Source organism: Apium graveolens, chromosome 10 (genome assembly GCF_009905375.1).
Source record: "Apium graveolens cultivar Ventura chromosome 10, ASM990537v1, whole genome shotgun sequence".
Classification (NCBI taxonomy): domain Eukaryota; kingdom Viridiplantae; phylum Streptophyta; class Magnoliopsida; order Apiales; family Apiaceae; genus Apium; species Apium graveolens.
This window is the reverse complement of record NC_133656.1, coordinates 234773264-234787293: the sequence shown is the minus strand read 5'-3', so window position 1 is coordinate 234787293 and position 14030 is coordinate 234773264. Positions and strand designations below refer to the sequence as shown.

Here is a 14030-nt window from a genome sequence, read left to right as displayed (position 1 = left end):
TATCGGAGAAAAATCGGAATTATCCGTATTCGAATCCGATAATTACAGATGCAGATACAGATACAGATATAGACGAATCCGTATCTGAATTATCCGTTTGACAGCCATATCATATCCATTACGATTTTGCACTTCTCGATTCCATTATCAAGAAGTGTATATACAAACTCTATACATCCGTACTCGTCCCCAACTCAAATCAGTCCATTTCTCTGCCCCTAGCTAATTTAAATGATATAAGAAAATTAGCTAACGAACCCTATGGGCTCCTTAGAAGCCACGGAATCTGTTAGAAAATTAGGATTTTAGAGCTTAATTTAATTATGTTCTTGATGTTAATCCTAAAATCTAATGATTGAAAATTGTTCAATAATATTTGAACTTAAATTTTCATGTATGGTTTTAAGAATTTTCTTAATGAAATCCATATGAAATGAGAGTTGAAAGTAGCTTGGAAAAGCTTGGAAAATTTGAGAATGTTTGTCCCACATTGAAATAAATAAAGGGGGTTGTGTGCTTTATATGGTATTACCCACATGAGTAGTATACAACTACTAAGGTGTGTGATGGTTCATTGTGTTGTTGTGTGCTTCACGCGCGCGCACACACACACGCGCGCCCCGCCACGCCACGCACCGCACCGGACCGGACCGGACCGGGTCGAAGGGCGATTTGGGCGAATGTCTCGGCGTCTCGCGTACGCGAGGCGACCTGGGCGAGGATTTTATTTATTTGAGAATTATTTTAATTCGAATTTATTTATCGGTGACTGGATTATTGGGCTGGGTACTGAAATAGGCTAAGTCACTTTGTTAGTGGACTTAGTCTAAATATATTGAACCTGCAAATAATCTGATCTGTAACAAGTTCTGATATCAGAATCAGAACTTAAGAACTGATGAATAAAATCAGAACTTAACAAGTTCTGATATCAGAATCAGAACTTAAGTACTGATGAATCAAATCAGAACTTAACTTAAGTTCTGATAATAATGTGGGTGTTAATGTGAAAAGCTGTTACAAATAATTTAAATTCAAAATCTGATCAGTTTTGATTTTTTCATTAATGAAGAAGTTTAATTCAGACATTAAGTGTGTGGACAGTTTCATTTTTTCCTCTCCTATAAATAGAGGTTAAAGTGAATGTATTATACACACTACATTCTCTTCTCTTCTCTTCAACCTCTCTGCATTTCTCTCCCACAAGTCCTGAAGTGCTGATATTTTCCGGCGACTGAGGTGCTGGTCGAAGTGGAGCTTTTGTTGCTGCTGTTAACATAAACTCCGAGCTGTTTTATCCTGGTGGAGATATTGTGCGCATCCCAAACGCAGCAGGTAGGGGCAATATTCTCTTCAAGAGCAGCTAGGACTTCGAGCAAGGCCTGGTGACTCAGCTGTAATCATTTTCTTGGCATTTTGTATCTGTGAACCTTTATTTCAGTCACTGTTAAAAGCTATGGTTTCGGGTACATCTTTCTTTCTCTCTTCGTTATTTCAGTTACTGATTTTGTTTACCTGCATATTTTGTTTTGTTAACTGTGGTCTTGGCCTAAACTTGCTAAATTCTTTATACACTTGCTTCTATGTTGCTATATTTGTTAGTGAGATTTACAACATTCTTGAAGGGAATATTAGTTATATAGAATTTAGCATAATGGTTAACGAAAGTGAGGTTATCGTTGGTGGTGGTAGCAGTTCGGGTGCAACTGCTGGGGCCATTGATTGGACCACCTATAGTTTCCCACAGGCTGTTGAACTAACCGGTTTACCGGAGAAATTCAACGGTGGCATTGGCTTTTCTCGCTGGCAGAAAAGGATGAAGTTGTGGCTGACTATAAAGGGTCTGTGGCCGGTTGTGGAATATGAGAAACCAGTAGTGGATCAAGAGAAGGCTGACACAGTTAAGGCTTTTGCGAAGTGGGCTGAGAAGGATGGAGTGGCTAGGGCGGCCATTCTGGCGGAACTAACAAACACTTTGTTTGATGTCTATTCTTCTGATGCCTACTCTGCAAAACTCTTATGGGAGAAGCTGGACCAGACACATAATACTGACTCACAAGGTCTAGAAAAGTATTCTGTGGCAAGGTTCCTCGAGTTCAAGCTGGTGGACAATAAGTCTATGACTGAGCAGGTGCATGAATTCGAGATGATAGTGCATGCTTTGAAGGAGTCTGGAATGAATCTCCCGGAGAAGTTCAAGGTGATGAGTGTGATTGAAAAACTTCTGAAGTCTTGGGAAGAGTTCTCTCTCTCCCTGAAAAGACAGAAAGGAGAGATCACCTGGACCAACCTTATGCTGGACATCTCAGTGCAAGAACAATACAAGTCCAAACAGGGACATGTGATGCCAACTGAACACGGTACCTCGAAGGTAAACATAGCAACTGTAGGACAAAAGAGGAAAGCTTTTGCTAAGAAAGCTAATAGTAATAAACCTAAGAGTGACAAGGACAAGGCCAAGAAACCCAAGGCAAACAAACCATGCTGGTCTTGTGGGCAGGTTGGGCACTGGAGTAAGGACTGCCCTACGAAGAAAGCGAAGAAAACCGAGGTAGCGCAAGCAAATGTTGTGCTTGGAACCGCAAGTGGGCTTGTAGTGAACATGGTTGTTGGTGAGGCTACGGCTTCTGAAACCGACGTTGACCGGTATGTATCCTACAACCCTGTGATATTTTCTACCTATCTGTCAAATGAATGGTTGATAGATACTGGAGCTAATGTACATATTTGTGCTGATATTAGTTTATTTGTATCTTATCAACAGAGTCATAGCCTGACTGTGAAGATGGGGAATGCTAGTGTTGCTCAAGTACATGGAGTTGGAAACGTGGATCTGAAGTTCCCTTCAGGACGTATTCTATCTCTGACGAGAGTGCATCATGTTCCCAACATGCGTAGAAATATAATAAGTGGAAGCTGTTTAGTTTCTAGTGGTTTTGAAATTTCGTTCAAGTGTAATAAAGTAGTTCTTATTCACACTGGTACATTCTTTGGCAATGGTTACTTGTCAAATGGTTTATTTATTATTAATGCGGATCCCATTTTGGGAAATTTGAATAATAATGTTATTCCTACTGTTAACTGTATTGAATCCTCAAATATATGGCATGCTAGACTAGGTCATTTAAACTTTGGTGCTCTTAAGAACATGATGAACTTAGAGTTGATTCCAAAATATACCATAGAAAAGAATTCTAAATGTCAAGTATGTGTGTCTGCTAAACAGATAAGGAAACCTTTTCATAACGTTGTTAGGGATTCAGACTTGTTAGACTTAGTACACACTGATATTTGTGAATTTGGTGGTGTGTTGACCAAGGACCAGTTTAGATACTTCATTACTTTTATAGATGATAGTAGTAGATACTGTTATGTTTATTTACTTAGACATAAGGATGAAGCACTTAGTAAATTCATTATATATAAAACTGAAGTAGAAAAACAAACTAGTAAGCTACTTAAAAGATTGAGATATGATAGAGGTGGTGAGTATACGAGTAATGCTTTTAATGAATTTTGTGCTAACAATGGTATAGTTCATGAAGTTACTCCACCATACACACCAGAGTCTAATGGGGTTGCTGAGCGAAAAAACAGAACATTTAAAGATATGATTAATAGTATGCTTATTAACTCTGGGTTGCCTAAATACATGTGAGGAGAAGCTCTAAATACGACTTGCCATATTTTGAATAGAGTCCCTCTAAAACACATGGATAAAACACCCTTGGAGTTATGGAAAGGCAGGATGACTAGTCTTAAGTATCTTCGTGTGTGGGGGTGCCTTGCTAAGGTGCTTGTTCTTGAACACAAGAGAAAGAAACTAGGTCCAAAGACTGTTGACTGTATCTTTCTGGGCTATCTTGAAACCACTACAGCTATGAGATTTTTAGTGTTAAAATCTGACATAGATGGTATAGTGGCAAACATGATAGTTGAATTTCGAGATGCGATATTCTTTGAGGATGTCTACCCTATGAAGACTGGAATACCTGAAACGACTTCTGAGGAAGATCCTACTCACACATCAAGTTCTATTCCTGATCATGTGGAAAAGATGACAAATGTGGGGGCGGAACCTAGTAGTAGCTCTATTCCTAAGGAACTAGAGGAACCAAGGAGAAGTAAGCGTGCAAAGGTAGTCAAGGATTTTGGAGGTGATTTCATCACTTACAATATCGAGGATGAACCTTTAACTTTCCGACAAGCTATGGATTCTTCTGAGTCAAGGCACTGGAAGGGCGCTGTCAAGAGTGAAATTGACTCTATTGTTTCTAATGGAACATGGGAGTTGGTTGATCTCCCTCCTGGGTGTTCTACTATTGGGTGCAAATGGGTCTTTAAAAGGAAGTTGAACCTTGACGGCTCAATAGATAAGTACAAAGCTAGACTGGTAGCTAAGGGTTTTAAGCAAAAGGAAGGAATTGATTATTTTGATACATACTCTCTGGTTGCAAGAATGGTAACAATCTGAATGCTTATAGCATTGGCTTCAGTCCATGGTCTTATCATCCATCAGATGGATGTAAAGACGGCTTTTCTTCATGGTGAACTTGAAGAAGAGATTTATATGGATCAACCTGATGGATTTGTTGCATCAGGCAATGAAAGGAAAGTATGTAAGTTAATCAAGTCCATCTATGGCTTGAAACAAGCTCCCAGAGATTGGCATAAAAAGTTTGATGAAACTATATTGCCTTTCAGTTATAAGATTAATGAAAGTGATAAGTGTGTCTACACTAAAGTTAAAGGTAATGAGTGTGTTATTTTGTGCCTATATGTGGATGACATTTTATTGTTTGGAACTAATATTGAGATTATTAACGAGACTAAAGAATTCTTGAAAAGACATTTTGAAATGAAGGATATGGGTGAGGCAAGTGAGATTCTTGAAATCAAACTGGTTCAGTCCACTGAAGGAATAACCTTGACTCAATCTCATTATATAGAGAAATCTATACTTGAGAAATATGGTTATTCACAGTGTAGAATCGCTAGTACACCTTATGATTCGAAAGTTTCCCTTGTCAAGAATACTTCAGGAGTGCCTGTGTCTCAGTTACGGTATTCTCAGATTATTGGGAGCTTGCAGTATCCTGCTAACTGTACTAGACCAGATATTTCATATTCTGTGTCTAAATTGGCTAGATATACAAGTTGTCCAAACAGAACTCATTGGAATGCTCTTGATAGAGTACTTAGATATCTAAAAGGCACAATGTACCTTAGTTTACACTACAGGAGATTTCCCGGTGTGCTTGAAGGGTACAGTGATGCAAGTTGGATAGCTAAGAAGTCTGGTTCCAATGGAGTGACTGGATACGTGTTCACCTTGGCTGGTGGAGCAATATCCTGGAAGTCAAGCAGACAGACTATTGTTACTCGGTCTACTTTTGAGGCTGAGTTGTGTGCACTTGATGCCACAGGGACGGAGGCTGAATGGTTACACGGACTCATATCTGCAATACCTGTAGTAAGCAGACCGCTTCTTGCTATTGCTATTCACTGTGATAGTCGAACAACTATCGACAAGATTAGCAGTAAAAAGCATAATGCTAAAACTAAGAGACACATCCAAGTTAGACTCAAGTCTATAAGGGGTTTAGTGACTGATAGGATCATAGCTATATAGTTCATAGGAACTCAGAATAATATAGCTGATCCTCTTACTAAAGGACTGGAACCTGCAGTGGTCCTTAAGTCAAGGTTGGGGATGGGATTATCAACCCATCATAATTCATCAACAGTGGGAACCCAATACACATGAGAGGAGATCCCTCGAAGTGTATTCAATGGGTAATAACAAGCTGTAAGGATGAGTTGGTAGTACCTTTGCTATATAGATGATATTATAGTATCTGAGTCTATCCCCTGTAAACCTAGAAGGTATTGACACTGCCAGAAAAGCAAGAGTGTTAAAACTCTGAATGGGATCAAGTCATTTGACGAGATAGAGGCAGTATATCTCTGGAGATGCCCAGCTAAGCGAATGTAATTGTGTGGTCGCAATTAGAGGATAGGGTTAATCCTTGAAGCATTCGACGAACAGGATCGAGACACGACCATTAATGTCTCAAAGCCGTAGATTGGCACCATAACATTTGACTTGTCGTCGTCTATGGAATATGGTTATACTAAACGGATTAAGATTCAAGGTGAAACATTCCATCTGAGTCCGATAGCCATTGAAGTAGATGAATTAGGAGGGTTCAAACCCAGAAGGGTACCGACTCTGAAAAACAAGTCATGATGGGAAATTGATCACATTTCTGTATGGATTTGTGGGGGATTGTTAGAAAATTAGGATTTTAGAGCTTAATTTAATTATGTTCTTGATGTTAATCCTAAAATCTAATGATTGAAAATTGTTTAATGATATTTGAACTTAAATTTTCATGTATGGTTTTAAGAATTTTCTTAATGAAATCCATATGAAATGAGAGTTGAAAGTAGCTTGGAAAAGTTTGGAAAATTTGAGAATGTTTGTCCCACATTGAAATAAATAAAGGGGGTTGTGTGCTTTATATGGTATTACCCACATGAGTAGTATACAACTACTAAGGTGTGTGATGGTCCATTGTGTTGTTGTGTGCTTCACGCGCGCGCACACACACGCACGCCCCGCCCCGCCACGCCACGCACCGCACCGGACCGGACCGAAGGGCGATTTGGGCGAATGTCTCGGCGTCTCGCGTACGCGAGGCGACCTGGGCGAGGATTTTATTTATTTGAGAATTATTTTAATTCGAATTTATTTATCGGTGACTGGATTATTGGGCTGGGTACTGAAATAGACTAAGTCACTTTGTTAGTGGACTTAGTCTAAATATATTGAACCTGCAAATAATCTGATCTGTAACAAGTTCTGATATCAGAATCAGAACTTAAGAACTGATGAATAAAATCAGATTTAACAAGTTCTGATATCAGAATCAGAACTTAAGTACTGATGAATCAAATCAGAACTTAACTTAAGTTCTGATAATAATGTGAGTGTTAATGTGAAAAGCTGTTACAAATAATTTAAATTCAAAATCTGATCAGTTTTGATTTTTTCATTAATGAATTCAAAATCTGATCAGTTTTGATTTTTTCATTAATGAAGCAGTTTAATTCAGACATTAAGTGTGTGGACAGTTTCATTTTTTCCTCTCCTATAAATAGAGGTTAAAGTGAATGTATTATACACACTACATTCTCTTCTCTTCTCTTCAACCTCTCTGCATTTCTCTCCCACAAGTCCTGAAGTGCTGATATTTTCCGGCGACTGAGGTGCTGGTCGAAGTGGAGCTTTTGTTGCTGCTGTTAACATAAACTCCGAGTTGTTTTATCCTGATGGAGATATTGTGCGCATCCCAAAGCAGCAGGTAGGGGCAATATTCTCTTCAAGAGCAGCCAGGACTTCGAGCAAGGCCTGGTGACTCAGCTGTGATCATTTTCTTGGCATTTTGTATCTGTGAACCTTTATTTCAGTCACTGTTAAAAGCTATGGTTTCAGGTACATCTTTCTTTCTCTCTTCGTTATTTCAGTTACTAATTTTGTTTACCTGCATGTTTTGTTTTGTTAACTGTGGTCTTGGCCTAAACTTGCTAAATTCTTTATACACTTGCTTCTATGTTGCTATATTTGTTAGTGAGATTTACAACAGAATCATGTCCAGAAGATGCAGCAGGATAGCTTTCATGAAAAAATGAAGTGATGGTGTATACAAGTGAATGCAATAGCACTGTGGTGAGCAACACATGTTAAGGGTTGGTCGGCTACACCAATCGTTGTTATATAGCATATCATATCGTGGTAGTATTATTCTGCAGTATGATATATATATGTTACACAAATCGTTTACTTTGGACCATCCTCCGTACTGTAGTCTACATATATAACAATGACGTAACTTTTATTGATGATTAGTAAGACAATACAAGCATGCTCAATGGCATTCTTTTACAATACCAACACTCGCAAAACCTTCGCTACTAGTTCGAAAGGATAAAAACATCAAAAGATCAAATATAGTACTAACACACTTAAGTAAAGGTTCTTGCAGCACTCAGAATATAGGTTTACGAACGAGGACGACTGAATTAACCACATCATCAGTAGGATGATAAATAGAGAGAACCTCAAACCCCGAAAAATCGTCTTCTTCAACCACAGGGTACAGAAAAGCTCTAGCTCCATTTGCACTCCTCACAAGCAGAAACCCTCCTTCCTTCATATAATGCCTAATATGCGCGATAATCTTCACCTTCAGATCTTTGTCCATTCCAACGAGAGCTGCCAGGAAGATACAATCGTAATCCTTTAACTCCTCTTTTACGTCTAATATATCACACGTTTTGAATTTCATTCTCTTCTCTAGATCAACATCAGTACCAACAAGCTGCCGTGCCACATTATTAGCCGATTCATCAATGTCATAATTATCGAAACTTGTGTACTTCATGTGTTCGGTTGCCAGTACGAACGAGGTAAGTGGCATTGGTCCAGACCCAACAAACGCGATTTTCTTAGGCTGCAACACACCATTCTCCATAAGAATCGTGTTTTCCAAGTTGGCTAACTTGACATAATTTCCGTAGTACGGGAACAAATCAAGATTGTCCATCGGATGTGGTACTTTAGTCAAGAACGTCGCGAATTCAAGCTCAAGAAGGCCTTCGGCTCGACCACAGAGCACGATGAGGCTCTGACGCATGATCTGTGTTTCGTGTGGTATGGTTGATATGTCAATGGTTGATGGCAGAATGCAAAGATTAACAAGTTGAGTGAACAATGCATTCACTTGCTTCGAAGGCCTCAAGGATTCGAGTTTGCTAATGCTCGAATGAATTTGCGTTACGCGAGCTATAAGGTAGTCAGCTGGAACACAAGTTTCGAGAGTTGAGTTCTGCATGGAAGCCATTACAGTAGTTACTCTTCTTGCTTGTGTTACTTGGAAAATGTGTTTGTGTTTGTGTTTTTGTTCGAATACATATGCCTTTTATTTATAGTAGCGAGATTAGGTATTATTTTATAGGTATCATTGTCAATCAATTTAGGTTTATACGGTATTGTGTAGAATGAATGTTGTTTACAAGATAAATTAATTAAAATATAAGTCAAATACAGGCATGGAGCTTGATGCTATGATTGGAATCAACTACGTAAGTGTGGCCTTTCTCAATTCCCACACGCACAACTTTGAAATTGAATACCCGAGATTAAGAGGAATGACATTAAAAAAATACACTGTAAAATTTAATCTAAAATGAGATTATTCGGTTAAAAATTAGGTCAAAACCGACTATAAACCGATCGATACAAGTGGTTGATTAAAAACGTGATCATAAATGATAATCGGTCAATTATAAATATTAATTTTGACTAATACTAATTGTCGATTATTACATTTCACTTGTCTGCTTATTAATCTCGCATATAATATGACAATCACAATGTTTGTTTTTCTTGTAGTAGTATGAGAAACGACGATTTCGTTCTTCCAATCACGTCCAACAAAGGCGAAAACGAAATGTGATCACTTCTCACACGTAGAACTTTGAAATTGAATACCCGAGATTAAGAGGAATTACATTAAAAAATACGCACTGTCAAATTTAATCTGAAAGGAGGTTATTCGGTTAAAAATTAGGTGAAAATCGACTTTAAACTGAAGGATACGAGTGATCGCTTAAAAACCTGATCAGAAATGACAACTTGAACAACTTGAACAATTATAAATATTAATTTTGACTAACACTAACGCGGATTATTACATTTCATTTGTCCGTTGATTAATCCCACATATAACATATAACAGCCACGTGTTCGTTTTTCTTGTAGCAATAATATGAGGAACGAGAATTTAATTCTACCAATCATGTCCAAAATAATAAAGGTAAAAATGAAATGTGATAACTTCTAAGTACCTCCTGAAAAATTTGTTCATAATTTTTTCGTACATTCTGATTTCGTCACTGTATAAACATAAATTTTTAGTGAGAATTCTAGAACCTTTTTTTACGAGTTATAACTATATGTTGAAATTTTATAAACGTGATTTCTTTCTTTGCTAAATATTGAACATGATTTTTTTAATAATATGCAAATAATGATGTTTGTAATAATAAATTGATATAATCATGTGAGACATTATAATTTAACATGATCGTATCTACAACGAACATAATTTAATATTTAGTCGAATAAATAAAAAAAAAGATTTAGTTCACTATATAAAATGCAGGCAGCGTCCGTAGGAAAGTTTATAAGGTATATAGTACGTGTTAAGAGCATATATATTTTGATATTCATTTCATACGAGGTAGGATTAATCCAAGGACCAAGCCCATGATCCTTTTCCAGGTCCAGTTCACACCTTAATTTGCAGAAAATGAATCTCCCGCATGAACAAGGCTGCTTAATTGGTCCACGAGGTCAACTAGTCGTATTTTTTAAACGGGTTTGTCTAATATGTGATCGTGAACGTGCTTAATAATTTTTTTACGGATTAAATACTTTTTATTGATAGCGATTTTGTACATACAGGAACCCTTCATAATTATTGAAAAAATAGCCCGTCAAAATTTCTTCATATACTAGTAATTAGGCATTAACTCGTTAATTTAATTAATGTAAATTCTGAGTTTCGTTTAGATTCGGAAAAAGCATTGTAATACAAGGTTTTTATATGTAGTTGATTGGATTGATATGGCCAATAAAATCTGACAATATCCGAAAAGCCTAAGCCTCAGAAACCCATTTACTATGAGGCCCATTATTGGCCCGCATAAGGCCCATGGAGGCCCTTTTTATTAGTATCCCCATATTAGAAGTTAAACAGCCCTTCAAATATCCACTGCTTCAGAATTTAATCCCTTATGATGCAGAAGACCTAAACCAGGCAAATTTACGCGAGTTGATATCGTGACTTCTGAATTTCATTTTTCTTTTGTTTCTATGGCCTGCGAATGAAATATTACAATAAAATTCACTTTTGCACGAGCTATTGAGGTTAACCTAGCGGCAAAGACGTAAATATATATATTCTTCCAATCTTTGTGTCTCTACACATTTTTACCACTAGCTAGGTTGTCACTAATATTAGTTAGCTGACTAATATTAGTAACTATCATAACAAAATCTCAGGACATTAAGAAGACAGTTTGGAAGGTGGTTAGAATCAGAATCGGAAATGAAAATAAAAGGTATTGGAATGGAGGTAAATGACGATGAGAATAATATGAAATCAGTGGGGATGATATAATTTAACCACTGAATTAGGTTACCATTCCATTTACCAAAATTACAAATATCCAACATGATATTGAAGTTTTCATTCCTGTTAAACAGATCATTAATCATATTTAATCAAATGCCCGTAAAATTGAAATATCAACAAAATTTAAGGCATCGGTAACAGTCCAGAGATCAGGACAATAACAAATAATTATACACTTTTTCCTGTGCACAGGTTTTTGGAGCCAAGATTTTCATTTCACCATGTATCCCGACCTTTGCGTGAATAATTAAACAACTTGTTCAAGTGAAAAGAGGATCAAAACAAGATAGATTAAACTCATTGATTAAACTCATTAGTATTTATGTCGAAACAAGATAATAAGATAGATTAAACACTACGTAGTTGAACATGACATGTTTGATTAGTCGTTTCTGGAGTGCATTGTTACCCACTTAATGTCTCACTAATTTAGTTTTAGTTCAGTTAACCGAGCTAGTTTCAGATCCATCTAATCACCATATCAACTTTTAATTTGATCCGGATCTGTTACCACTATTATATATGGTTTGACTATTGAAATCACAAGAAGATAACTAACTTTTTATCATTGTTGCTTGGACTTGCCATTTTAATAAAGCACAATTGAGTATCAATTTTACATGTAAAAAATTACTAAACCGTATATAGTATTATTGTAAGAATAATTAAGTATCAAATATTGAAAAGAACAACATAAATATTAATTCACATATTTTTTTTCAAGTTTAAAAAAAGAAAAAACTAGAGCTTAAAGGCGACTTTGAACAATTCATATAAATAAATCTTATAAAATGCAAAATATCTGACACTCACCGCCAAAACGTGTACTTTTACAACCGACTCAAACTTGACCGACCGACTCAAAATTAACCGACATATACCGACGTATACTGACCTACTGACATATGCGATCATAAATTAGTATAAATACCGACCGACGAGTACATTTTGGTCGATAACTCATGATGTATCAGTAATGTCAGGGTATATCGAGAGTTGAAATGTTATCCTACAATATGGGGGCATGCTAAGTATGTTTTATTAAAGAAAAATGTAGAACAATTAAAAAACAAATTTAAACGTACATGAACATACACTAGCTCGTACCTTCACACTATTAAGAACAGAAAGTAAACAATTAACAATGAAGTGAGTTTTGTTAAAATAATTACTTAATTAATATTAAAGAAGGGACGATCATATAGTCAATTATCACTCGATGTGCCCTATTACCATCCAGCAGTAAACTAGTAATACGAATACCTAGGCTTTCGGCATACTCGAACATAAACTTTAAAATCATTACATGCATTGATCGAACTAAAAGTTTAGGTCATGACCTAATAAATTAATCAAAGTCTAAGAGATAAATCAAGCTGTCCAGATTCCTCATGAACAATCTCAGCCTCGTAACCCTTACTCCAAGACTGACCAGGTACTTTTCTTGACTCATCATTTCTCGTCTCACCGGAGCTAATTCTTTCGATAAGCTCCATTTCCATCCCCACTGGGTGCACAGTTGTCGAATCACCGGACCCTGACTGATGGTTCCACTCTGCATGAGGCCGATTAACAGCTGAGCTGAGCTCCTTACTTTTCTTGGCTAAGGTCCTTTCAAGCTTGTGTGCATTTTGGTGACCGCCTAGTGCTTGAGAGCTTCTGAATTTTCTCGTGCAGTAATTGCAAGGAAAAACTCGCGGTGGATCAACTGAATTCCATTGATAAGAAGACGAAGACGATGATGAAGTGTCGAGTAAGAGCTGCAGATTGAACTCATTTTGACTAGGTTGATTCAGATCAATGGACATAATTACCTAAATTTATAGGAATAAACAGCAAGTAAATTTTTAAAAGGCAAGGAAGCCTTGAAAGGAGTAAGTGAAATGAGAAGCAAGAGTATGGTTTTATATTACGATTGTATGAGGTACGGATATTGAGGTGGTGAGATTAAATGTTTCTGCAACGAAAAATAGAAAAATGAAGTGAATATTTAATGTGTAGTAGTGTCTGTGTGTTTTAGGGGTTAATTATGAGTAAGAAGAAGGGGGAAGAGACAAACACCTGCACAAATCAAAGGGGAATCAAAGGGTTTTGTCGCCTCCAATACTGCCATTATTGCAATCTCGATCTTGTCGGTCTTTGTCAAAAATAAAGAATTCTATAGAATTAATAACCTAATTTTTTTACTAATGGATTATACACGTATATTAGAAATCGAACTTCTGAATTTTTACAATATATAATAAAATTATACAGATCAATCACTGTACCAATATTTCGTTAATAATAATTCATTTATTTTATAAATTTGAATATTATAAATAAACCCTATATTTTTCATTTTTCTTTTGAATTGTGAACATGTGTATTGAGGCAAGAAGTATTAAATACAATATCAAAAATTGTTATAAAATAACGTATCATTGATGAAATGACTTATAAAAAAATTACTAATGTTATGGAGGAGTCCATTCACCTATAATTAATCAATACATGACATATGATATATTGTAAATTTTTCTAACCAATTAATCGTATGAACGAGCCCCACCTAGTGGGTTTTCTATCTTTTTCTCGTCTAATCAAGTAGACAAATAGTTGGAGTATTGTTTTAAATTTTCTAATTAGGGTACATGATCACGATAAAGATAAACCTTCACATTAGACTAAACATATACATATAATTAATCTCAGTCTCTTTCCGGTCGATTAATTAATCGCACTCACTAGATTCATGAATGTTGCAGTATTTGTTTTTATACTTTA

General features: G+C 36.4%; 2 protein-coding genes across 2 annotated transcripts; both read right to left on the bottom strand.

The window, feature by feature from the left end:
* Positions 1-7946: 7946 nt before the first annotated feature.
* On the bottom strand, positions 7947-8940 carry LOC141688980 (nicotianamine synthase-like). Its single transcript, XM_074493133.1, has one exon. The coding sequence runs from the start codon at positions 8904-8906 to the stop codon at positions 8052-8054; it is 855 nt and encodes a 284-aa protein (XP_074349234.1). The 5' UTR covers positions 8907-8940; the 3' UTR covers positions 7947-8051.
* Positions 8941-12616: 3676 nt separating this feature from the next.
* LOC141692061 (zinc finger protein 2-like) lies at positions 12617-13377 on the bottom strand. Its single transcript, XM_074496803.1, has 3 exons — positions 13326-13377; positions 13178-13221; positions 12617-13078 (listed from the first exon to the last, which is right to left on the bottom strand). The coding sequence occupies exons 1-3, from the start codon at positions 13375-13377 to the stop codon at positions 12617-12619; spliced, it is 558 nt and encodes a 185-aa protein (XP_074352904.1).
* Positions 13378-14030: the final 653 nt, after the last annotated feature.

What these genes read in the sequence shown, in the direction of transcription:
- LOC141692061 (XM_074496803.1), bottom strand. Translation starts at nt 13,377, where the DNA reads ATGGCAGTATTGGAGGCGACAAAACCCTTTGATTCCCCTTTGATTTGT. An exon ending in TTCCCCTTTGATTTGTGCAG is followed by an intron (nt 13,222 to 13,325) that starts GTGTTTGTCTCT and finishes TTTTCGTTGCAG; the next exon opens with AAACATTTAATCTCACCACC. An exon ending in TATCCGTACCTCATACAATC is followed by an intron (nt 13,079 to 13,177) that starts GTAATATAAAAC and finishes CTATAAATTTAG; the next exon opens with GTAATTATGTCCATTGATCT.
- LOC141688980 (XM_074493133.1), bottom strand. Translation starts at nt 8,906, where the DNA reads ATGGCTTCCATGCAGAACTCAACTCTCGAAACTTGTGTTCCAGCTGAC.